At 42.3% G+C, this 27,118-nt stretch overlaps 2 protein-coding genes across 2 annotated transcripts in view; both read left to right on the plus strand.

Moving 5' to 3' along the window:
- Positions 1–6,839, plus strand: part of LOC120060288 (connector enhancer of kinase suppressor of ras 3-like) — a 51,192-nt gene extending 44,353 nt beyond the window's left edge. The window contains exon 13 of the mRNA XM_039009476.1: positions 5,660–6,839. Within this exon, the coding sequence (XP_038865404.1) occupies positions 5,660–5,961 (302 nt within the window). The 3' untranslated portion in view covers positions 5,962–6,839. The remainder of the gene's footprint in view (positions 1–5,659) is intronic.
- An 8,403-nt stretch (positions 6,840–15,242) lies between these two features.
- LOC120060289 (interactor protein for cytohesin exchange factors 1-like) lies at positions 15,243–26,961 on the plus strand. The gene is made up of 11 exons (XM_039009477.1): positions 15,243–15,253; positions 16,163–16,216; positions 17,301–17,340; positions 17,824–17,993; positions 18,454–18,527; positions 18,690–18,761; positions 18,860–18,921; positions 19,089–19,210; positions 19,739–20,090; positions 25,447–25,637; positions 25,837–26,961. Exons 2-11 carry the CDS (start codon positions 16,193–16,195, stop codon positions 26,041–26,043), a joined length of 1,314 nt encoding a protein of 437 aa, XP_038865405.1. The 5' UTR covers positions 15,243–15,253; positions 16,163–16,192; the 3' UTR covers positions 26,044–26,961.
- The last annotated feature ends 157 nt before the right edge of the window (positions 26,962–27,118 follow it).

Raw genomic sequence — 27,118 nt, forward strand, 5'->3', positions numbered from 1 at the left:
TCTTGACACCAGGCCATCCTCCAAAAGTCTTCGCCTCACTGTGTGTGCAGATGCACTCACACCTGCCTGCTGCCATTCCTGAGCAAGCTCTGTACTGGTGGTGTCCCGATCCCACAGCTGAATCAACTTTAGGAGATGGTCCTGGCGCTTGCTGGACTTTCTTGGGTGCCCTGAAGCCTTCTTCACAACATTTGAACCGCTCTGCATGAAGTTCTTGATGATCCGATAAATGGTTGATTTAGGTGCAATCTTACTGGCAGCAATATCCTTGCCTGTGAAGCCCTTTTTGTGCAAAGCAATGATGACGGCACCTGTTTCCTTGCAGGTAACCATGGTTGACAGAGGAAGAACAATGATTCCAAACACCACCCTCCTTTTGAAGCTTCCAGTCTGTTATTCCAACTCAATCAGCATGACGGAGTGATCTCCAGCCTTGTCCTCGTCAGCACTCACACCTGTGTTAACGAGAGAATCACTGACATAATGTCAGCTGGTCCGTTTTGTGGCAGAGCTGAAATGCAGTGTAAATGTTTTTGGGGGATTCAGTTAATTTGCATAGCAAAGAGGGACTTTGCAATTCATCTAATCACTTCATAACATTTTGGAGTATATGCAAATTGCCATCATACAAACTGAGGCAGCATAGTTTGAAAGTTAATATTTGTGTCATTCTCAAAACTTTTAGCCATGACTGTATGTCAAGTTGCATCCCTGTCCTCACCCCACAGCCCTGTGGAAAGATTTTTTGGGGGATCATATTAACTGCATAAATAATGTTATGTTTTTCCCCTAACACTGCTTACCGTCAATTTGTATAGCAGACCTTCATGCAAAATTGAGTCAAGCTTTTTTGAAATCAACAAAGCATGAGAAGACTTTGCCTTTGTTTTGGTTTTTGTCAATTAGGGTGTGCAGAGTGAATACGTGGGCTGTCAAAGTAATTGGGTAAAAAGCCAATTTGACAATTGCACAGTACATTGTTTTCACTGAGGAAATGTACAAGTGTGCTGGTCGGAAAATTCTTGTCATTATCAATAAGGTTGCTGTTGACGCAAATCCCACGGTAGTTATTGGGGTCACATTTGTCTCCACTTTTGTGGATTGGGGTGATCAAGTCCATGGTTCCAAATATTGGGGTAAATGTCAGAGCTGAGGATGTTAGTTTAATTGTAGCCAATTGGAATTTGTGGTGTGTATATTTTATCATTTCTTTTAGGATACCATCAACTCCACAGGCCTTTTTGGGTTGGAGGGTTTGTATTTTGTCCTGTATTTCATTCAATGTAATTGGAGAATCCAGTGGGTTCTGGTAGCCTGTGATAGCTGATTATAAGATGTGTAATTTATCATGTATATGTTTTTGCTGTTTGTTCTTTGTTATAGGGCCAAAAAGATTGGAGAAGTGGTTTATCCATGCATCTCTGTTGGATAGACAACTCTTCGTATTGTTTGTTTAGTGTGTTCCAATTTTTCCTGAAGTGATTAGATAATATGGATTCTTCATTTGAGCTGTATGGATTTGACATTGAGCTGATTTCTGACGTGCCGTTCCATTTTCCGTAGTGTATTTCTTTATTGTTTTAGTAATTCACCATAGTGGAGGTGTAGACTCAGGTTTTCTTGGTCTCTGGTTGGATAGTTTTCTCAATTTCTTACATTCTTTATCAAACCATTTGTCATTGTTTTTCATTTTATTAGGCTGTCTACTTGACATTTTTAGATTTGATAGGGAAGCTAAAGGTCAAATATACTGTTTAGGCTTTATACTGCCAAGTTTACACATTCTCTATTACAATGAAATGTTTTGTCCAGGAAGTTGTCTAAACGGGATTGAATTTGTTTTTGCCTATTTTTTGGTAGGTTTCTACACTACTTTCCTTCCACCTATAGTATTTCTTAATACTGTGCAGTTTCTTTGGCCCTTTTTGAATATTGCTCTGTTCAAGTAGTAACTAGCTAGCCATTTCACATCGGTTACACCAGCCTAATCTCGGGAGTTGATAGGCTTGAAGTCATAAACAGCTCAATGCTTGAAGCATTGCGAAGAGCTGCTGGCAAAACGCACGAATGTGCTGTCTGAATGAACGCTTACGAGCCTGCTGCTGACTGAGCGATGGTAGGCAGACTGCTCTATCAAATATCAAATCAGACTTAATTATAACATAACACACAGAAATACGAGCCTTTGGTCATTAATATGATCAAATCCAGAAACTATCATTTAGAAAACAAAAATTTTATTCTTTCAGTGAAATACGGAACCGTTCCGTATTTTATCTAACGGGTGGCATCCATAAGTCTAAATATTCCTGTTACATTGCACAACCTTCAATATTATGTCATAATTACGTAAAATTCTGGCAAATTAATTCTCAACGAGCCAGGCGGCCCAAACTGTTGCATATACCCTGACTCTGCGTGCAATGAACGCAAGAGAAGTGACAAAATTTCACCTGGTTAATATTGCTTGCTAACCTGGATTTCTTTTAGCTAAATATGCAGGTTTAAAAATATATACTTCTGTGTATTGATTTTAAGAAAGGCATTGATGTTTATGGTTAGGTACATTCGTGCAACGATTGTGCTTTTTTTTCTGCAAATGCGCTTTTGTTAAATCATCCCCCATTTGGTTAAGTTGGCTGTCTTTGTTAGGAAGAAATAGTCTTCACAGTTCAACGAGCCAGGCGGCCCAAACTGCTGCATATACCCTGACTCTGTTGCAAGAGAAGTGACACAATTACCCTAGTTAAAATAAATTCATGTTAGCAGGCAATATTAACTAAATATGCAGGTTTAAAAATATATACTTGTGTATTGATTTTAAGAAAGGCATTGATGTTTATGGTTAGGTACACGTTGGCGCAACGACAATCCTTTTTCGCGAATGCGCACTGCATCGATTATATGCAACGCAGGATGCGCTAGATAAACTAGTAATATCATCAACCATGTGTAGTTAACTAGTGATTATGATTGATTGTTTTTTATAAGATACGTTTAATGCTAGCTAGCAACTTACCTTGGCTTCTTATTGCATTCGTGTAACAGGCAGGCTCCTTGTGGAGTGCAATGTATGGCAGGTGGTTAGAGCGTTGGACTAGTTAACTGTAAGGTTGCAAGATTGAATCCCCGAGCTGACAAGGTAAAAATCTGTCGTTCTGCCCCTGAACAAGGCAGTTAACCCACCGTTCCTAGGCCGTCATTGAAAATAAGAATGTGTTCTTAATTGACTTGCCTAGTTAAATAAAGGTGTCCAAAAATACCGATTTCCGATTGTTATGAAAACTTGAAATCGGCCCTAATTAATCGGCTATTCCGATTAATCAGTCGACCTCTAATTGCTACCTTGTAGAGGTGGACCTGGTCCCTTCAGTCTATTGTGCGCTAGCTCAAAAACCCAACGTTAGCACAAATTACAGCATTACAAATCTTCCCCCGAAATGTGAGAATTATCTTTCTATCTGTAGTATTGTATAGCTTTTAAATTTCTCGCGGTAGGAATATCGCAAAAGTAGGATCAATGGCTCATTCGAGAGAAGACAACCTACTGCGTTATGACACCGGCCAGTATTGAAATCTGACATGTATGATAGAAGTTTTTGTAATCTAAAAGTTGTATTCCTATTAACTTCCAGTATAGTGAGAGCGACTTTATCACGGTGCTACGTCAAACTGGACAGATTTCTGCCTGCTTGAACAGCAATATCTCAGATACGCATGAAAACATGAATTGACCCAGGGAATCGATAGAATATCGCTCAGATGCACAAAAACAATATAAACATTCAAAATGGGTGAACCGTTCCTTTTAACTAAAGGGAAAAACTCTAGAAAGTTGAAGTTCAATCTCGTGCTTCTGATATTTTATTTTGTGCTGCAGTCCTGGAGGAGCTGCGTGCTTAGAGGGAACATTGCCCGTGACATTATTTCAGCCACTTATACTGAACAAAAATATAAATGCAACATGCAACAATTTCAACTATTTTACTGAGTTACAGTTCATATAAGGAAATCAGTGAATTTAAATAAATAAATTAGGTCCTAATCTATGGATTTCATATGACAGGGCAGGGGTGCAGCCATGGGTGGGCATAGGCCCACCCGCTTGGGAGCAAGGCCCAACTGCAGATTTAGTGGCCTGATATTGTCCCCAGCACAAGGTTCACCTGTAATGATCATGCTGTTTAATCAGCTTCTTGAAATGCTCACTAACGGGCATGTAAACTAATTTGTGCTTAACATTTGAGAGAAATAAGCTTTTTGTGCATATGGAACATTTCTGGGATCATTTATTTCAACTCATGAAACATGGGACCAACACTTAACACTTAGCATTTATATTTTTGTTCAGTATAGATAACTAGCAAGTTAAACTTAAGGGTCGCCCTAACTCATAGTACTTTGTTTTTCAAGCAGGAAAAAAAGATTAAACGCCTAAGAAATATCTTGTAGCGTTTTGCTCAGCATCAAATACATTTTGTGCTTAAGTTGCACTTCTGCACTCAGATGATAATTCACGAATGGGCATTCTATCAAAAGACAGCCCTCTGATGTGTAGCTACTTTTCTCGGTGTAGCCAGCCTACTTTTCTCCGGTAAAATGCAAGATTAACTTTAAGCAAAACATTAGGAAATGTAGCTGGTTACATTCTTTCAATGATAAACATTACAAAATATGATGGCCATGCATAGTGTTTTTTTTTTTTTTTTTTTTTCATTGTAAGCTCATTTACTTGTGTGGCTGCTAGCCAAATAGTGTTGCACTTCTGTTGTCATCTGATGGCAATTAAGCTATTTTCTGCAGAATGTGTTGCACTAATGTATTTTCTGTGAAGGAAGACTATAGTTACACGTCCCTGATCACTCTATTGATGCAAAAAAACAGACTTTCAATATAAAACATGACCCCTGTCAATACACAGCTGGACTCACCTGCTCCCACTTTCTCCCATTGTGCGATTTACAAAAACACGTGTTCTGGGGAGCTACGGTAAGCTTCATAATGTAAAAGAATGTGACAGGTGAAATGAAGAGCTCAATCTGCTTTATCTCCTAACGTATTGCACAAGTTGACTGCAGGTATTTATATAAAGTAGCTTCAAATATTACAATTTATAGAAGTTTAGGAGGTTATTGAAAAGCCATCATGTGGCTATTTCCATATATCCTGGTATATAAGGTAAAATAACATTATTAAGCAGTTCCCATTTTAAAATAACAGTTCTGTTCCGGAACAGTATAGATCACTTTTGTTCCCGCTTCTGATCCTCGTTCTTTTCTGGTTTTTTAAACCCCTGGTTTACACCAAGAAGATCGGTTCTTCATCCCCTGGAGAGGACAGACAGTTGTGAATGCACAGACAGAGCTATCAAACAGTCTCTCACTGCTGGAAACCCAATTACACTGCAATGGTAGAGGAGTGGGAGAATGATTTAATTGGCCTAGATGCCTGTGCAATGCTCTGTCCTTGCATGGCCAACACATGTTGTAGAGATCAATTGTACTCCTCATTTTATTTAACAGTGCTTCTCTTAATATATTTTAGGCCTACTGAAGATATGCCTTAAAATCAACAACCTATTCTCAGTAATGTGTGTTTTTACATTACTTTCTAATCAATTGTACTAAAGATGTGTATTTCCCTCCACGCTCCCCTCCAGGCGAGGATCTACTGTACAGATACCTGAGTAATGAGCGGATCCCCACCATTGCTGAGGAGGTCACATCAGTGGCGCCGCCCTACAGGCCGGTGGGGGAACGGCAGCTGGTCCGAGGGGTGGACCACATCCGGGGCAGCCGCTACTTTGCCAACCAGGACCTCCACCACAGCGCCACCATCCCCTACCAGGACCATGACCTGGACAGCAAAAAGACCCCCATAGCCCCCGCCTCCAAACGCCCCCCGGCAGAGCCCTCGCTACTGGTCAGTTGGATCACACGGCTTAAGCTATTGACTCACTGATGATGGGCTTCCTGTTCCTGTCTTTGTCCTCCTCAGTGCCTTTTTGTCCTCCGACTGTTTGCAGTGGGCTCTCCTTCTCTCTCACTTTCTCCCTGCCTTCCCGGTGTTACTACTACTGTACTGCTCTACAACCAAACTGCTTGAGTAGTTAACTCACTGCATTATAATACATCTCCTAACCAATCCTAGTCCCCTACTGACTACCAACCAATCCCAGTCCCCTACCAACTACCAACCAATCCCATCTCAGCCACACAATCAGATAAATATAGGAATATTTAGTGCGCTGGCTGCCACATCCAATACATGCATGAGAACAATAATATTTGGAGCTAGACGTTTTACCAAAAGGAAATGTCTGTCTATCTGTCTACAAATGGACAAGAGGAATGTTTTGGGACATATCAGCCATGTATCTTCATGGGAACTTTTTTTAAATATTTGTTTTTACTTACAGTGCATTCGGAAAGTTTTCAGACCCCTTCCCATTTTCCACATTTTGTTACGTTACAGCCTTATTTTAAAATTGATTTGTTTTTTCCTCAATCTACACATAATACCCCATAATGACCAAGCATAAAAAGGTGTTGACATTTTTGCAACAGAAACAACACTAAAATAACATAAGTATTCAGACCCTTTCTCAGTACTTTGTTGAAGCACCCTTGACAGCGATTACAGCCTCGAGTCTTCTTGGGTATGACGCTACAAGCTTGGCACACTTGTATTTGGGGAGTTTCTCCCATTCTTCTCTGCAGATCCTCTCAAGCTTCGTCAGGTTGGCTGGAGAGAGTTGCTGGACAGCTATTTTCAGGTCTCTCCAGAGATGTTAGATCGGGTTCAAGTCCGGGCTCTGGCTGGGCCACTCAAGGACATTCAGAGACTTGTCCCGAAGCCACTCCTATGTTGTCTTGGCTGTATGCTTAGGGTCGTTGTCCTGTTAGGTGAACCTTCATCCCAGTCTGAGGTCCTGAGTGCTCTAGAGCAGATTTTTGTTAAGGACCTCTCTGTACTTTGCTCCGTTCATCTTTCCCTCGATCCTGACTAGTCTCCCAGTCCCCGACGCTGAAAGAAATCCCCACAGCATGATGCTGCCACCTGTGCTTCACCGTAAGGATGGTGACAGGTTTCCTCCAGATGTGACGCTTGCCATTCAGGGAAAATAGTTCAATCTTGGTTTCATCATAAGAGAATCTTGTCAAGGGGTCTGTATACTTTCCGAATGTACTGTATAGCACTGTATCTTTGAGATACAATCAAACACTTTTGCAGGGAGTATTAGATTTGAATTCCAACGGTGTGTTTTTATTTGAGATACAAAGAAAAGAGTTTCCAGGTTTCTATTGTACTTGTATATCTACTGTGTATTTCTTTACATGTCAGGCCCTTGTTACCATTCAGTTAAACTACACACTGCCAATGGTGGCCTTTTTAAAAGCTATGCATATAGGAACTCTACTGTCACAGATTGATGCTGCATGGCGGGTGACAAAATACTGTTTCAACATCACCAGCAATTATTTTCTCTGGGTTCAAGGCTATGCACTCTTCTCTGTACAGTCCCATGTCCTGCCTTGTTCTGGAGGCTGTAGACACACTGCTCTGTGATCACCCTGCTCAAAGGATGCGCACAGCTGCTTGTCTACAATCAGCCTTGGGAACAAAGATGTGTAGGTTAGGCCTTTGGAGTCACTGGCCAGGCAGTCTTCTGTAATCAGCACAGATAGCTTAGTGAGACTCTATGGAAAGCTTATAACAAGCGTAACAACACCAGAGTTTAACTGACAGTATTATTCAATACCACGAGATGTCAAATGTAACAAACACAATTGTACCTTTTTTGTAACATTTTGATAGTATATTATTAAAGGTCCAGTTGATTCCATTTCTCATTTGTTTTGTCTTTATTTAATTTATTTTTACTGAAGAACTAGATGAAACATATTGTTATAGGTTGGTGATCTGTCAAATCTCCACACTAACCATTTCCATGAAAGGTGTTAGAATTGATACTTTCAGTGGCTATTCACCCTCGAGGGGACCTTCAGGGGCTTAAAGCTGTTATGATCTTGCCTAATTTGCTTTGACCTTTGAGAATGAACTCTACTTCTGTTTTTTTGAAGCATGTGGCGAAACTGGATAGTCAAGCTAAAGTTACCTTGTCTCTCTCTGCTGGCCATGCTTCTGCAACTGCCTTATTTCAAACTTAAATGGACCCTACGTTCTAATTAGGGAGAGTGAAGCATATGTCTTATTGTACTGTCAAGATATCTTGCTTAAAATATACTCTTTTAACCTCTGTACGCCTTTTCACCTACATCTGAATTGCACTCGGGACTCATTTTGTTATTTTCTTTGTTAAATTTTATCAAAAAAGCTGGCAGACCAATTTGGCTTTTGAAAATCATAATACTAGACAAGAAGAACAACATTGACTTTGTCATATTTCTACATTAATCTCACTACTTTCTCCCCCTCTACCTTTTCCCTGCATGATTATACCGGTTGTCTGGGTGCCCTCTGTCTCTGTTTGTTTTAGTTTCTCTTCCTTCTAACCATCTGTGCCCTGCCCTAGCCTGCCTAGCTATGGCAACCTACGGTCCTTAACTAATCTGCATGTTTGTGGTGGGAGGAGAATACAGACTGCTCTTTGCTTCTCCCTGCACTGTTTGCTCACTTCTAACAAAAGCCACAGCCATGCATTATGTTCATGTGAAAAGGGAAAGATGTTATGTATGTTAACAGATTTGTATGTATTTCTTTTCACCGTTTTCTTCGCAGGAGAAAATGTTGGTGTGTTGAATGACATGCTCTATTTTTCTTTTTTACATGTTAAGCCTTGGAGGCGAATCAGCGATTTGTCCAACTTAACACATTAGTAAATCAAAACTTCTAAATTAGCCACATAGATAGATATATGTTCTTAAAACATTAAGGATTTTTAAGTGACTGTAGAGCAGGTCTTGCCTCCAATGCCTTTCAACGATCTGGGCAAGACAGACTAGTGTAGTCTCTAACCCACAAGAACAGAAGATGCAGAGAAAGTGACTCAGAAGGCCACTAACTGTTGACCAGTGCTGTCTGGGTAGTGAATGAGTTAACTTCGTTCTTTGTGTCCGTCACTCACAGGTGTCTGACAGGCGCTCCAGCAGTGGCTTCCCCAACAGGTGGGTGGTCACATTACGTCACTCATCTGACTCATAGTCAACCATAACACTCATAACAACCCATTCTCAATTGCTTGTGTGTTGTACTGTAAGCATGTGAAGTATGAGGTCAGATAGGACAAATACCCCTGATATTTGGTGACATCTGACTGGAGCCCCCAGTCAGTCAGGGAGTAGTGGCATGTTTTTAACCAAGCCAGGGGTGGGTGCTCTGAACCGGATTTGAACGACAAATGAAAAAAAGTACGTGCTAGAAAACTAACCTCAGCCTCATGGTGTCAGAGGACCAGACAAGAAGACCAACAGACTACTGGGTTACGACATGCTAGACCACAGACAGGTAGTGTTACATACTCAAGGCATGACTTTCTTTGAATGATTAAGACCCAGAAGGAACAGGCCAGATCCTTCTGTGTGGAAATGGAGGACTCTGAATGAGGATACTTCTTATTTTAGGGATTTGGGTTTAATCTTTGAAGACATCACCAATCATATCGGATTCCCCTTATTGAAATTAAATTAACCTTACTTCGGTGACTTCCTACAAGAGGAATCATAAATGATGACCGTGTTATAACAAAACATGATTTTCCAAACAAACTATAAATACTGTAGCTGCTCCAACCTACTGACTGTTCCTTCCACCATCGTCAATCACCCCGTCTGTTTGGTAGAGCATCCGTGGCCTCTCATTGGGCCTGAGGGGGTGTGACTGCACTCATTAACACTGGGATTGATGACTAATCCCAACACTCGCACACCCCAAACTGCTATTTAAAGACCCCCTCATTCTCTGCATGTTTGTCACACTCATGATGAGTGCCCACATATTAAGTCCCTTATCCATCCTAATTGCACAGATTTCAGATCACACTGTTACACGATACAGTAGGCAATTGAGTGATTATTTGCATGTAACAGCAGAAATACTTGATTATGAATATTCAATAAGTTTAGGACACTCAAAAGTATCTAGCTAATCCACTTACACACAAGTGAATTATTTTCAGCAGCCCTTTCTAAAAAATCAGAGGCGGGCACATCCACAGACGTATTAGCTGAAGGACTGATGATCATAAATCTCACCATGTCTCAGCCATCTTAAACCAACCTTCTGAGACCATCGAACAAGTTTTGAATTTACTGACACTGGGAGGAAAGATGTAAGGAATCATCAGACAGGGAAAAAAACGCTTAAGACTTCATAAACTGAAATTGAAGGGCGAGGTCTGTAGCTTGCTGGTGTAAATGTATGTATTTTGAGCTTTGGGCGATAGCTATCTGTGTTCCATACTTCTGTGGCTCTTTGCCTGATAGATCCCCACTGTCCTCCTGACACAGAGAGAAAAAAAACCTGGCCACAATACCCATTTTGTCGGAGCAAATTGTATAAGAAAGTTAACTGAAATGGAGGCTAGATAAAGACAGTAAGTGCCTATGTATGAGCCAAGGATGCGCTAAGTATGTGTTGGTGATTTTCAACTTCCTGTATGAGTCATCCCAAACCAAAATGGTATAGTAAGTGTATGTGGTATGTTGAGGTTGATGCAAGGGGTAGAATGAGTGGTTTGGACAAGTGAATATTACCAATGTGCCCACTGACTAATTGTCATTAGTCTAGATTCTATGCTAGATGCTTTGTTTCTAATCTTGCCTCCTCTCTTCTCACCAGATACAGCCAACCTCATATTCGATCCTGGTCCTTCTCCCAAGCGGTAAGGACATGTCTGACCCCTGAGCCTTAAAATAATCCGTTTTTTGTCCATGAACTCTGTCTCCACCCCACTGGTTCAGAGTGGCTCCTGGTCTCCATCCCCACATCCCAATCCCCCATGATCCTGTTAATGGTGATGAGAAGCCCTGGAGTACTCCTGTGATCAATGAAGCACACATACTTAGCATTGATTTCACAATTCAATGAACAGTGATAGATTTATAACTCTGCCATACCCTATCAATTAAAGGGTCGTTTTTGGAGGAGAAGAGTGAGTGTGAGAAAATCAACCACAGATTAACAAGAGACCTGGTACACACTCTAAACCATTATCCATATCCTTCATGGTCTTCATAATCGTGGCCATTTCATTGCCAGTCTAATATCAGTTAATAGCTAACCATGAAAGTGGCCATTCTGGAGGATCTTATCAGCAGCGGAACATAACCAACTGTTATGTCTCAAAATGAGCCGTTGTCGAAATTGACCTGCCACTGATTGGTTATGACAGATCTAAGTATTGGATTACCTGGCTGGGAGGAGTATCGTAATATTCAGCGGCCAAGCCTCTGCATGGGCCCAGTATTTCAAAAGTTATCCATCTGGATTTCGCCTATCTGATAGGATTAAATGTATAGAAATAGAATGGACCAATCATTGACTTGATTGGGGACTCTCGTTCTAGTCATTCTATTTCTATGTATTTAATCCTATCTGATAGGTGAAATCCAGATGGATAACTTTTGAAATATTGGGCCCTGGCGATCACTTCCCTGCCTCCTCCCTTCCTGTCATATCCAAGAGAGCCATGAGTTAGTTAATATCAATCCCTAAATCACACATAACAGACATACACATCCAGTGGGGTCTGATATATGACCACAGGGGGCCTAGTGACAAGGGAACGTATCACTAGTGCACTGCAGGTGCATGCTGTCCAGGACTTATTTAACACAAGACCTAAATGTCAAGGGAGGAGGGGGAGTGGGGGGTGCTGTGTAAGCCACAGGACGAGAGGGGGAGGTGCTGTGTAAGTCATACATTACATTTTTCCCCCTCTGAATAGTTTCAGAAGGAGTGGGGGATCATGTATGTAGGTGGGGGGGATCATCATTGCTCATCAAATTATGGACCACTGCAACACTCAGAGTTAACTCAATTTGTCCACTGTGTTCCCTGCGGAATTAGTGCCACAATGCCAGGCAATTACCTATAACAGGGTCTTACAGCGCAGTGGGGCCTTTGCCAATCTCTTGTAGTCACAGCACACTGAGCAGTGTAAAGAACCTGATACCATCTCCAGCCCTGCAGCCCGGGGCCCAAGCCCAGCATGAGAGACCCCGGGTAAAGAAGAGACACTGTCTGCCAGTGAAAGCCCCTTGCTCCGGAGCAGGGCTCGGGGAATATTAAGTGCCGTGACAATTCTCAGAATGGAACATGACGGGAGATTTAGCCCACAATGCTGTGACAAATCTACATTCCCAGGAAGGCTATTGGACTCTGACATGAGTGGCGGAGGGCTATCTTAATTTCCCCCACTGTGGTTTTTTATGTTACAAAACATGTTCAGTGCTAAATCATTTTAATGCCACATGCTAAGACTTTTGTTCTAGAAAGAATGAGAACAGTACCAGCAATCTTTTCCATTTGAAAAGCCATGGCCCAGTTCATTTTAACTTGGTGATGACAATGGTGTTGCTTGATATGGGAGGGAGGGAGAGAACCTCCATAATGGTATATTTTGTGAAATGTATTCAATAGTAATGGCTTTAGTAGAATGTAATACCAGCATGATTATGGTAAGTAATTGTTTGCACAGACTGTGGGTATACTGTATATGTTCCACAGCAAAGAGTGTGACAATTCAATGAATGTCAAGTCAACAGGATGATGTATTATACACAAGTGTAGCCTGCTATGTCCCTATATTATGCCCGTCACTATATGGGCACAAAGGGGCATGAAATGAGCCCCATGAGAGTTGAGGTCAGGGGGGACACGAGGAGGAGGGTAACCTCTATATAATAGTTGTCCTCTCCAGGAATGTCTGGTTTGCCACTAGTGTCCCAGCACAGGGAGAACCCACCACATTCAATCCTCTGAGCAGATAGCAGCTTCCATCCACCAACATTACAGCCCCAGTCAGAGCACTAGATCTGCTCACGCATGCAGACAATGTTATGGCTACGGCTCCCCACAGGGAGAGAAGAGTTTTGATTTTCCCTTATATTTCCTCCCAGAAAACCATAAGTGGACCAAGAGGGAACTCTCTGCCTGTGATCTAGTATTTTATTATCTGTTGCTGAAGCAGCAGCTACTCTTCCTGAGGTCCACATAAAACATGACATAATACATATCAACAGGCAAGAACAGCTCAAGGACTGAACTACACACATTTTTTTATAAGAACTATTTTTCTAAAAAGGTCCTACGGACAGTTACATGCATACATACAGTGAGCTCCAAAAGTATTGGGACAGTGACCACCCATATGTTGGGGGGTGGGCTCTGTACGCCATAGAAATTATTGGTAAATAATGTATTGTCGCATTTTGGAGTCACTTTTATAGTAAATAAGAATAGAAAATATTTCTAAAGACTTCTACAATAATGTGGATGCCTCCATGATTACGGATAATCCTGAATAAATGCTAAATAATGAGCGAGAAAGTTAGACACACAAATCATACCCCAAGACATGCTAACCTGTCACCATTACAATAACGGGAGGTTAGCATTTTTTTGGAGGCATGATATTTCTGCGTCTAACTTTCTCATAATCTACGATTCCTTCAGGATTATCCGTAATCATGGAGGCATCCACATTATTGTAGAAGTGTTTAGAAACATATATTATTTTTTCAATAAAAATGACACCGCCACATCATTCATTACCAAATTCAGCTGAGGTCTAGAACTTAGGGAATGATTTGTACCAAATGCAATGCTTTTAGTTGTAGATATGTTCAGTGGTAGTTTATTACTAACCACCCATTCCAAAACTGATTGCAACTCTTTGTTTAGGGTTGCAATGATTTCACTAGCTGTGGTTGCTGACGTGTATAATGTTGAATCATCAGCGTACATAGACACAGGCTTTGCTTAGTGCTAGTGGTCGATCATTAGTACAAAAATCGAGAACAGTAGAGGGCCAAGAGAGCTGCCTTACGGAATACCACACTTTACATGATTTACTTTAGAGTAGCTTCCATTAAAGAAGACCCTCTGTGTTCTATTGGATAGATAGCTCTCAACCCAATATATCAGAGGATGTAAAGCCAAAACACATACGTTTTTACAATAACCGACTATGGTCAATAATATCAAAGGCTGCACGGAAGTCTAACAATACAGCTCCCGCAATCTTCTGATCTGACACATTTCTTTCCTTTTTCCTAAGGCACCTCCGTTATGGTATATTTTATGAAATTCATTCAGTAATGATGGCTTTGATAGACTGTAATATCCGCATGATTATGGCAAGTGTACTTGTAATTGTTTTCACAGACTGTTGATATATATGGGCTAGAGCAAGAGTTTGACAATTCAATGAAAGTCAAGTCAACAGGTTTGGCGTATTATACACAAGTGTAGGCGGTCTTTACACATTTGATGCGCTGGCTAGAGGGACATCTAGTGGTTACTGGGTGGTGGCGCACACACTAACTCAAGTGGAAGAATTCTGAATCACTGATACTTTATGTTAAAACTGCATTATTATAGGCCGATATGATCTTTACACAAACACGGGGTTTGGTTAAACAATTTAACTAGTCAATACATCATAGAATGACACACATTTTAGTAAATGGCTAGGCATAAAAAGGTTCACTGAACCCGGGATTAGTCCAGTCAGTGTTTTGCTTGGCACTTGAACATAACAAATCCTACCAATTAGGCCTACACCGTAGTTTTGTGATGTTGTATTCAGTTCCAACCATGGCAGTTATTGGTCCTATTCGGGATTCTTGGGAGGTCCCCCTACCCCATTGAAGATGGTTAGAGTTAGGTTAGGATTTAGGGTAGGGAAGTCCCATGGATACCCCAGATGGCACTAACCAGCAGTGATTGAGTGTGGAAGCATTTGGCCCCTCTTGACCTCTCTGATGTGGTTATGCTGCTCTCTAGAGCTGGTTACATAGTTTCTGTAATCTGATAACCGGTGCAGTTAGTTCATCTGTTTAGCTGTGGTTAGTGGATCCATAGAGTGAAGTTCATAGACCTTGCGTGCAGCTGTGGTAACAGTGAGGCATCATTCAGTTTAGCTCATGGTCATCGGTTGGCTAACAACCGGAAACATGTTGCTGACTGAGATGCAAGTGTGTTGAGCTAAACTGAGGGAGAAGTGAATGCTGGGTAGGTTTCCTTTCTGTGGTATGTGTCATTTGGTGAGGACCAGCCTTACGATGCAGTTAGTTTAACTGAAGCAGGACTCTGAAGTGTATATCTCTTAACCTGGTTTGAAAGCAACAGGTACTGATTAGTAAAACAATTATCATCTTGATATCATTTATGTTGTATTATTAATGTAGTATGGTATTATAGGAATGGGATTTTTGAGCTGCCAGTGCTTAAATAGTTTTCAATTCATACATCTTACTGAATTGGATGCATTTACTATGGATCTATTATGACTATGGATCTGGAATGAGTGTATCCTTAGTTCAGATGCTTTTATCACTGGCAAGGTACCTTTTGGTTTGTGTGGCTATGGGGTCTGTTAGGGTCCCACCATCGAAACCTTCAGTTATTCTCTGTTTGGAGCCCAGTTCCCTTGAGGGAGTATCCTATGAGGAAGTTGGTCAATAATGTCAATGCAAAGAACTGTGTTTCTGCCTGTGACAATGTCGGTTTCCATGTTTGGTTTGAAGATATTTTGCTGTAATGAAAAGGACTGACTACACTTTTTTTTTTGTTCTTTAGCAGACACTTTTATCCAAAGCGACTTACAGGAGCAATTAGGGTTAGGTGCCTTGCTCAAGGGCACATTGACAGATTTTTCACCTAGTCTGCTCAGGGATTTGAACCAGCAACCGCTAGGCTACCTGCTGACACAATCATGTGAAAATTGACCTATGGGGGCAAAATGCAACTTAGTGTACATGCTTTAAATGGATACCTACTCATCCATGATGAGGCAGTTCCCCCTTTTTTTCTGAATCCAGAGAGAACAAGTTGACGTTTTTGACATTTTTAGTATTGCACTCTGTCTATTGATTTAAAATGGAGGGTAAATAATGTTTTTTTTCTTGTTGCATCCAACCACACGGCATGAGTATTTTAAGGTCTGTGAATAAACTTAAAAGGTCTCTCTCTACAGGCTGCCTTCCCTATATCTCTGGCTCCCTCCATGGCAGCTGATGACTACAACCCTGTAAGTACTGGAGATTATCTATAATTCCTTTCTCATATGATGTCATCATTAAATATATAAATTAACTTTATACACTGAACATATGTAAACATGTAAAGTGTTGATCCCATGTTTCAAGAGCTGAAATAAAAGATTGCAGAAATTTTCCATACACACAAAAAGCTTATTTCTCTCATTGTGCACAAATTTGTTTACTTCCCTGTTAGTGAGTATTTCTCCTTTGCCAAGATAATCCATCCACCTGACAGGTGTGGCATATCAAGAAGCTGATTAAACCGCATGATCATTACACATGTGCAGTTTTGTCAAACAACACAATGCCACAGACGTTTTGAGGGAGCGTGCAATTGGCATGCTGTTTATTTCTCTACCGTAAGCTGCCTCCAACGTGGTTTTAGAGAATTTGGCAGTAGGTCCAACCAGACTCTCTACCACAGACCACGTATGGCGTTGTGTGGGTGATCGGTTTGCTGATGTCAACGTTGTGAACAGAGTGCCCCATGGTGGGCAAGCATAATCTATGGGCTACGAACACAATTGCATTTTATCGATGGCAATTTGAATGCACAGAAATACCGTGACAAGATCGAGGCCCATAGTTTTTTAAAAGATATTTGTGACCAACAGATGCATATCTGTATTCCCAGTCATGTGAAATCCATAGATTAGGGGCTAATTAATTTATTTCAATTGACTGATTTCCTCATATGAACTGTAACTCAGGAAAATCTTTGAAATTGTTGCATGTTGAGTTTATTTTTATTCGGTATATATGAACAATAAGTTATTTGATTTCTTGTAAATACCACATTTAGAATATCAGAGAGAGAAGGAGAAAGAGAATGAAAACATGAAAGAGACAGAACAGGATGTTCGAGAGCGAGAATGCACACAAGTTGGCAACAAATAATTATGTTCGAGAGAGCGAGAGAGACATATGTGCCACTGTTGGTGTGAAACAGGATGTTCCAGAGACTATATTTGAGGTAGTTGGGTGAGGGACTGTCTGATCGAGCACTACCTTCAATCACCCATCTCCTGAACTAGTGATTATCTGACCTCTTACTACCTTCTGTTCTCCAAGGTTTCCCTGAGACAGAAGTCCAGGAGGAAGACTCGAGGAGGTAAATTGTTATCCAGGCCTGATTCTGCTGCTTGCTGTTTGTGCGGCTCAATTGTAATTTGGCCCCTTGATGTGGGCGTGTGTGAAGTGACAGGATGATTAGAGTGTGTGTGTGTGTGTGTGTGTGTGGAGGGTTGTGTTGCAAATGCTTTAAGACAAGGCTCAGCAAGAGAGCCCAGTATTATTAGCCTTCTGTTCATGGCCAGTTACTGTATGCTGAGCAGTCTGCTTCATTGTGTGTGATATAATCCTTTGGAAGACCTTTTTGACTACTTCCTGTCTGACAACTTACATGTGACACAGGTAGGCTGAAAGTGGTTAAAAGAGATTCTGAATTTGCTGTACATAAAAATAATTTATGAGACCAATCAAAGTGTCGTATTAAAATGCCTGCATTGCAATAGATTGAAATGGAGGGTTTATTGTTGCATCCAACCACGGTGCATGAATTCAGGAACTATCCTCTGTGTGTTTCTATGTTCAGGTAATGTGGCAATGAGCAGGCGGAGGGTCTCGGTTAAAGAGCTGGGGGAATCTGACCACCAGGGCTGGCTCTACAGGAAGAAGGAAGGAAAGGGCTTCCTGGGCTTCAAATGGAAGAAGTACTGGTTTGTGCTGAAGAAGACTTCTCTGTACTGGTACACTAATCCGCTGGTGAGTAACGTTCACCACTTAGCCCGCTACGCTGAGTCATGCTGTCATTGCCACAGCTGCCTGCTGCCTCTCGTCACCGTTGGAGTTTGACATGGTGTTTCCTGAAGCTGGAAATGTCAGTGTGTCAGTTTCTTCTACAGAGGCTGATGTGATCTGCATGACTTATTGGCGTGATGGAGGAATTAATAAAGCCTATGTTTACCATGTGTCCAAACAGATTTGAGCGAACTAGAAATTGAGAAAAGGTGACGGGTGTTTCAAGTTTTAATGTCACGTGGACAAGTACAGTGAAATGCCTTTCTTGCCAGCTCTAAACCCAACAATGCAGTAATCAATATCAAGAATTTAAGGTGTTATGAATTAGGTGATGGTGCATGGAATAGTGTTTTTTATTTTTTTATTGCTTTGAAAGGGGAATCCCTTTAATGCTAAGAATCTGTCAATCCGGTCTTATTTTTAGGCAGAGAAAGCAGAGGGATACATTAACCTGACTGACTTCATGATCGACAGAGCATTGGAGTGCAAGAAAAAATTGTAATTAACTTGTTTCTTATTTTACAAAATCATGCTACTGTTGGTGTAAAAATGTCAATGAGTATTCCAAGTAATCATTGACCATTTACTGACCCTTTTCAGTCTGAGCAGAGTGTGAGTGATTGAACAGTGAGAAAATAAATGTTCACCTCTCTCTTGCAGTGCCATCAAAGCATGTCACCCGCAAGTCATGATGTTTTACTTTGCAGCTGATACCTATGAGGAGATGAACATGTAAGTCACATGAAGAGAGTCATGTAAGTCAAGTTAAGAGTGTCATCGTAGAAGCAGCGTGAGAAATGTGACCGTCTCTCTCTGTTTGTCTTTTGCAGATGGTTGAATAAGCTTGGGCTCGCTTCAATCCAATATGAATCAGCAGAGAGCAACACTGCTGGTAAGTTTTCATGTTGATCAGTCAGAATGATTTATAATTTATCAGTCAATTCCACCAACTGACTCACACTGTTCTTTACTACTATTGCCTCAGTATCACTGCTGATTATTGTTTGTCAAGCGAAGACTGGGGAGTATGTAGCCTAATGGTATTTTGACTCTGTCCAGAGTGCTACAGCGAGGCAAGTGATCACGAGGAGGCTGAGACAGAGGCTCCCCCTCCCCCATACTCAGAGCAGATGAGCCAGGACTCTGCGGATGTGGGTGGTCCACATGGCAGTGGACATCAGGTCAGTAGGCACTGGGTTGTTGAGGAAGCTCTGGTAATTAGGGCTAGGAGTTTTTCCTAACCGTGTGACCTGACCAAGAAACATTTTGGGCCCTAGTTACACTGTGTTGCATTTCTTTCTGCAAAGTGTTGAGCGTTAAAGTGGCACTCCAGTCTTTTCACCTCATTTAACACCTGATTTATTTAACAAAGGCACATCTCAATAGGTGGTCCAGATATGTCATGACATCACAAGTGGGGTCTTTCTTTTGTTATCTATTGCTCCTCAAGCAAGGGGGGAGGCCGATGACATCACAGATTCCCATCAGACCAACTCCTTGAATGCCCTACTCCTTACAGTTTGCAGTTGTCTAAAAAACATTTTCCTTAATATTTTCCTTAACATATATATTTTTTTACCCTTTTAGTGGGTGTACTTTACTGTATTTATACTTGGGTTATCGCTTTTCAACAGTAAAAGTAAAAAAGAATCACTAGAGGACATCTATTAACCCTGCTGAACAACACCCTTTATGTTCATGTCTCCCAGGGTAGCCTCCTTCCCCCATACTCCTTCTCCCCTCCTAGCGAGACCAATGGATCCTTCTCCTCACCTGTCAGCACGATAACATCACAGAGTTCCGTGTCCTCTCTGGCCAAGCATCGTCAGTCCTGGCTGGACCTGGTCTCGCAGGCCTCTCCTGTTGCCGGGGAAACGGTGGTGTGCTCTGTGCAGGTCCACACAAATCGGTCCCCACAGCATCAGAAGAACGAGGGGCCCCTACAGCACCACCAGGAGGCTTCGTCCTTCCAGGACCCCCCAGGGAGCACAGCCAGGGAAGACTTTAACCCCAGGAAGCAGACAGAGGAGTTGGCTGTGCTAGAAATAGGGACAGAAGATGGTGAGGAGGCTTCTTTAGCTGTTTTTTATAAACAATTGTTGACTTAAATATATTAATTCATTAATTGAGAAGGAAAAGGAAAATCCACCCATCTCACAATTTATATGATATTAAGGAAAAGTGAGAGCCGTAGTTGTGCACTTTGGATGCCTTTTGTTCTTATGTTATCAGACCTGTGGATAAGAGAAGTGCAAGTAGACCACACTTCATGTTGCCTCTGGTTGTATAATGTTACAGCTTTGGTCTTTGGGAGCACATTAGAGCTGACAGTAAAAATACACTACGTGACCAAAAGTATGTGGACACCTACACGTCGAACATCTCATTCTAAAATCATGGGAATTAATATGGAGTTGGTACCCTCTTTTGCTGCTATAACAGCCTCCACTCTTCTGGGAAGGCTTTCCACTAGATGTTGGAACATTGCTGCGGGGACTTGCTTCCATTCAGCCACAAGAGCATTAGTGAGGTCGGGCACTGATGTTGGGCGATTAGACCTGGCTCGCAGTCGGCGTTCCAATTCATCCTAAATGTGTTCGATGGAGTTGAGGTCAGGGCTCTGTGCAGGCCAGTCAAGTTTTTCCAAACGGATCTCGACAAAGCATTTCTGTATGGAACTCATTTTGTGCACGGGGACATTGTCATGCTGAAACAGGAAAGGGCCTTCACTAAACTGTTGCCATAAAGTTGGAAGCACAGAATTGTCTAGAATGTAATTGTATGCTGTAGCATTAAGATTTCCCTTCACTGGAACTAAGGGGCATAGCTCGAACCATGAAAACCAACCCCAGTCCATTATTCCTCCACCAAACTATGCATTCGGGCAGGTAGCGTTCTCCTGGCATCCGCCAAACAGATTTGTCCGTCGGACTGCCATCTGGTGAAATGTATCACTCTAGAGAATGCGTTTTCACTTCTCCAGAGTCCAATGGTGGCAAGCTTTACACCACTCCCGCCGACACTTTGCATTGCATGGTGATCTGAGGTTTGTGTGCGGCTGCTCGGCCATGGAAATCCATTTCATGAAGCTCCCAACAAACAGTTATTCTGCTGACATTGCTTCCAGAGGCAGTTTGTAACTCTGGTAGTGAGTGTTGCAACCGAGGACAGATGTTTTTACGCGCTTCAGTACTCGGCGGTCCCGCTCTGTGAGCTTGTGTGGCCTACCACTTTGCGGCTGAATAGGTTGTTGCTCCAAGACATTTCCACTTTACAATATTAGCTCTTACAGTGGACCGAGGCAGCTCTAGCAGGTCAGACATTTTACGTACTGACTTGTTAGAAAGGTGGCATCCTATGACGGTGCCACGTTGAAAGTCACTGAGCTCTTCAGTAAGGCCATTCTACTACCGATGTTTGTCTATGGAGATTGCATGGCTGTGCGCTCGATTCTATACACCTGTCAGCAACAGGACATAGCCAAAACAGCAACATAGCCAAATCCACTAATTTGAAGGGGTGTCCACATACACTATATATATATATATATATATATATACACAAAGGTATGTGCTCATCTGAAGATGTGAGTTAGTCTGCATTTCTGCCTGCATATCCTGCCCTCCTCTTGGAGTTTTTGTTTAATAGATTTGAATACCAAAACATCCAAGTCTTCAAATCAAAATCAAATCAAATTTTATTTGTCACGTGCGCCGAATACAACAGACCTTACAGTGAAATGCTTACTTACAGGCTCTAACCAATAGTGCAAAAAAGGTGTTAGGTGAACAATAGGTAAGTAAAGAAATAAAACAACAGTAAAAAGACAGGCTATATACAGTAGCGAGGCTACATACAGACACCGATTAGTCAGGCTGATTGAGGTAGTATGTACATGTGAATATGGTTAAAGTGACTATGCATATATGATGAACAGAGACTAGCAGTAGCGTAAAAGAGGGGTTGGCGGGTGGTGGGTGGCGGGACACAATACAGATAGCCTTGTCTGCCAGTGTGCGGGAGCACTGGTTGGTCGGCCCAATTGAGGTAGTATGTACATGAATTTATAGTTAAAGTGACTATGCATATATGATAAACAGAGAGTAGCAGCAGTGTAAAAAGAGGGTTTGGGGGGGGGGGGGGCACACATGGCAAATAGTCCGGGTAGCCATTTGATTACCTGTTCAGGAGTCTTATGGCTTGGGGGTAAAAACTATTGAGAAGCCTTTTTGTCCTAGACTTGGCACTCCGGTACAGCTTACCATGCTGTAGTAGAGAGAACAGTCTATGACTGGGGTGGCTGGGGACAATTTTTAGGACCTTCCTCTGACACCGCCTGGTGTAGAGGTCCTGGATGGCAGGCAGCTTAGCCCCAGTGATGTACTGGGCCGTACGCACTACCCTCTGTAGTGCCTTGCGGTCAGAGGCTGAGCAATTGCCATACCAGGCAGTGATGCAACCAGTCAGGATGCTCTCGATGTTGCAGCTGTAGAACCTTTTGAGGATCTCAGGACCCATGCCAAATCTTTTTAGTTTCCTGAGGGGGAATAGGCTTTGTCGTGCCCTCTTCATGACTGTCTTGGTGTGTTTGGACCATTCTAGTTTGTTGTTGATGTAGACACAGAGTAACTTGAAGCTCTCAATCTGCTCCACTACAGGCCTGTCGATAAGAATGGGGGCGTGCTCGGTCCTCCTTTTCCTGTAGTCCACAATCATCTCCTTAGTCTTGGTTACGTTGAGGGATAGGTTGTTATTCTGGCACCACACGGCCAGGTCTCTGACCTCCTCCATATAGGCTGTCTCATCGTTGTCTGTGATCAGGCCTACCACTGTTGTGTCTGCAAACTTAATGATGGTGTTGGAGTCGTGCCTGGCCATGCAGTCGTGGGTGAACAGGGAGTACAGGAGGGGACTGAGCACGCACCCCTGTGGAGCTCCAGTGTTGAGGATCAGCGTGGCAGATGTGTTGCTACCTACCCTCACCACCTGGGGGCGGCCCGTCAGGAAGTCCAGGAGTTGCAGAGGGAGGTGTTTAGTCCCAGGAACCTTAGCTTAGTGATGAGCTTTGAGGGTACTATGGTGTTGTACTATGGTGTAACCTTCCCAAGTTCTCTCACGTCACCCCGCTCCTCCGCTCTCTCCACTGGCTTCCAGTTGAAGCTCGCATCCGCTACAAGACCATGGTGCTTGCCTACGGAGCTGTGAGGGGAACGGCACCTCCGTACCTTCAGGCTCTGATCAGGCCCTACACCCAAACAAGGGCACTGCGTTCATCCACCTCTGGCCTGCTCGCCTCCCTACCTCTGAGGAAGTACAGCTCCCGCTCAGCCCAGTCAAAACTGTTCGCTGCTCTGGCACCCCAATGGTGGAACAAACTCCCCCACGACGCCAGGTCAGCGGAGTCAATCACCACCTTCCGGAAACACCTGAAACACCACCTCTTTAAGGAATACCTAGGATAGGATAAAGTAATCCTTCTAACTCCCCCCCCCCTTAAAAGAGTTAGATGCACTATTGTAAAGTGGTTGTTCCACTGGATATCATAAGGTGAATGCACCAACTTGTAAGTCGCTCTGGATAAGAGCGTCTGCTAAATGACTTAAATGTAAATGTAAATGTAAAACGCTGAGCTGTAGTCAATGAATAGCATTCTCACATAAGTTTTCCTTTTGTCCAGGTGGGAAAGGGCAGTGTGGAGTGCAATAGAGATTGCATCATCTGTGGATCTGTTTGGGCGGTATGCAAATTGGAGTGGGTCTAGGGTTTCTGGGATGATGGTGTTGATGTGAGCCATTACCAACCTTTCAAAGCACTTCATGGCTATGGACGTGAGTGCTACGGGTCTGTAGTCATTTAGGCAGGTTGCCTTTGTGTTCTTGGGCACAGGGACTATGGTGGTCTGCTTGAAACATGTTGGTATTACAGACTCAATCAGGGACATGTTGAAAATGTCAGTGGAGACACCTGCCAGTTGGTCAGCACATGCCCGGAGCACACGTCCTGGTAATCCATCTGGCCCCTCAGCCTTGTGTATGTTGACCTGTTTAAAGGTCTTACTCACGTCGGCTACGGAGAGCATGATCACACAGTCGTCCGGAACAGCTGATGCTCTCATGCATGCGTCAGTGTTGCTTGCCTCGAAGCAAGCATAGAAGTGATATAGCTCATCTGGTAGGCTTGTGTCACTGGGCAGCTCGCAGCTGTGCTTCCCTTTGTAGTCTGTAATAGTTTGCAAGCCCTGCCACATAAGACGAGCGTTGGAGCCGGTGTATCTTAGTTCAATCTTAGTCCTGTATTGACGCTTTGTCTGTGATGGTTCGTCGCAGGGCATAGCAGGATTTCTTGTAAACTTCCGGGTTAGAGTCCAGCATCTTGAAAGCGGCAGCTCTACCCTTTAGCTCAGTACGGATGTTGCCTGTAATCCATGGCTTCTGGTTGGGGTATGTACGTACTGTCACTGTTGGGACGACGTCCTCGATGCACTTATTGATAAAGCCAGTGACTGATGTGGTGTGCTCCTCAATGCCATCGGAAGAATCCCGGAACATGTTCCAGTCTGTGATAGGAAAACAGTCCTGTAGCTTAGCATCTGCGTCATCTGACCACTTTTTTATTGACCGAGTCACTGGTACTTGCTGCTTTAGTTTTTGCCTTTAAGCAGGAATCGGGAGGATAGAGTTGTGGTCGGATTTACCAAATGAAGGGCGAGGGAGAACTTTGTACTCGTCTCTGTGTTTGGAGTACAGGTGATCTACAATTTTTTTCCCTCTGGTTGCACATTTAACATGTTGATAGAAATTTGGTAGAACTTATTTAAGTTTCCCTGTATTAACGTCCCCGGCCACTAGGAGCGCCGCCTCTGGGTGAGTGGTTTCCTGTTTGCTTATTTCCTTATACAGCTGAATCAGTGCGGTCTTAGTGCCAGAATCTGTCTGTGGTGGTAAATAAACAGCCACGAAAAGTGGCTGTTTATCGTCCTGTTTTCGCAGTTTTGGATAAGAATCACAGAAGGTTGGTGGCACCTTAATTGGGGAGAATGGGCTCGTAGTCATAACTGGAGCGGAATAAGTGGAATGGTATCAAACACATAGTTTCCAGGTGTTTGATGCCATTCCATTTGCTCCGTTCCGACCATTATTATGAGCCGTTCTCCCCTCAGCAGCCTCCTGTGCTAAGAATACAGTACATTTTCTAATGACTGTCAATTAACCAGTTGGAAAAAAAGATTAACCGAAGCAGTTATAGTCAAAACTATGTAAATACTGTCAATGAGCTTTAAATCACTTAATATTCTGTTTAACCATTTTTGATTAAGGAAATTGATCCCAAACCTCATCTTTTGGGATTTTTGTGAAGTAGTAATATATCAATATTCTTCTGCTGAAATGTGAAGTTGTCCATTGTATTATTCTTGCAGTGAACCACGAAGCCTCGTCTGATGAGATGGAGAGATTGTACATCCACCTCAAACAGGCCAGCCTCTCTCCCATAGGAGACCGCAAACCATCCACCAAGAGGGACTTCAGAGCCTCCTTTATAAAGCGATGCAAAAACCAGGACATTAACGAGAAACTGCATCTCATCAGGACCCTCAACAGCACGCTAAAGGTACATCTGCCAACTTGACTAGAATTATTGTATGCTTTTGTTTTGATCAGTTTATCACCACATAGGTGGCAGTATCAAATTGTTGTCCTTGTTTTCTGTACTAATTGTATGTGCTGTTTGTGTCATTTTGAATAGTATTGCAAGTATTGAGACCCTTGAGCATAGTTACACTCTCTCTCTCTCTTCCCCTTTGACTCAGGCCAAGGAGGCAGACCTGTTGACCATCGAGCAGGTGCTGTCAGACCCTGACCTCACCTCGCCCAGATTCAGGGAATGGAAAGAGGCCAACACACCTTTGCTCCAGGAGATCTGTCTCAAGCATGTACACCAGGTGGCAGCACAGGTAGAGCCTTCCGCAGCAGCAGCCAATGCCATCGCTGTCTCCTTTGTGGAGACCAGTTTATAAGGGAGTAGGATGAAGTTGCCCCTAAACACTGATCTAATGTCAGTTTTGAGTTTCTCCCACTCATGCTTATTAATAGGATTTGGGATGGATGAGCTGATTGTGGACCTGTGCCTAAGGGCAACTTTTACTCAGAGTTTTATAAGACTCACTGCCATTGTCTACCCATAACCCAGTAGCACTAATAGTTGTACTTAGGCTGTGTTTTTATCAAACTACATACAATAGGAAGCAGCTCATGTTGTCTTGCCACTATGTGGACTCATGATAAGAATAGTATTTTTTTTTTTTAAGTTCTTAAATGGAGTATGCGCAAACATTTGGTTGATTGGATTTAATTATATGGCTTTATATTGTTAATGTTGTTGTAATTTATCTTTTTATGTTTAGAGATCTAACAAAATTATGTTTCAATGTGTACAGTATTTGTGTTTGCTTGTTTTTGTGTTATTTTAAGTAGTGAGTGATGGAACATTGGGTACATGTGAACCATCTCTCAGAAAATGTATTTCCAAGTGTTTATTTTGCAACATGATCAGTAGCCCATAGGACAAGGTTTTATTTTCTAATAGTTTTACTAACAGTGCCACAGACATGCACTAGTACTGTGACTTAGACTGTTATCTTGTTTACATTAGGATCATGATACTGTTGTGGGTTTGCCTGGATACATTTTCATTGAACATTGCTGTATGTGATAGATGTTACATTCAGATCCATGGAGATGTTGTTATGCAATCATAACATTTTGTGCCAGCAACAATTCATCATGAATTGTAATTTAGATGATTTAGCCGTGTGGTAAATATTTTAAATACAGTAATTGTACATAAGTGTAAGGTGTGTACAATTCTATATTTTCATTGGTCAATTATCATTAATTGCCTGTAAGAGTATTAAAGCGTTTAAATGCTCTGCGTTATAAATATATTTGTGTCTTTGTATTTTATTCCTCTGACAGAGTATGCTTATTTGAATAAACTATCGGGGTGTTATAGGATTTGTTGGCCACGAGTCGTCGCCAATTACTTTCATTTGTCTACTGGACCTGCAATGCCAGTGTGTGACACTTGGGTTC

The sequence above is a fragment of the Salvelinus namaycush genome, chromosome 15 (genome assembly GCF_016432855.1).
Source record: "Salvelinus namaycush isolate Seneca chromosome 15, SaNama_1.0, whole genome shotgun sequence".
Taxonomy (NCBI): domain Eukaryota; kingdom Metazoa; phylum Chordata; class Actinopteri; order Salmoniformes; family Salmonidae; genus Salvelinus; species Salvelinus namaycush.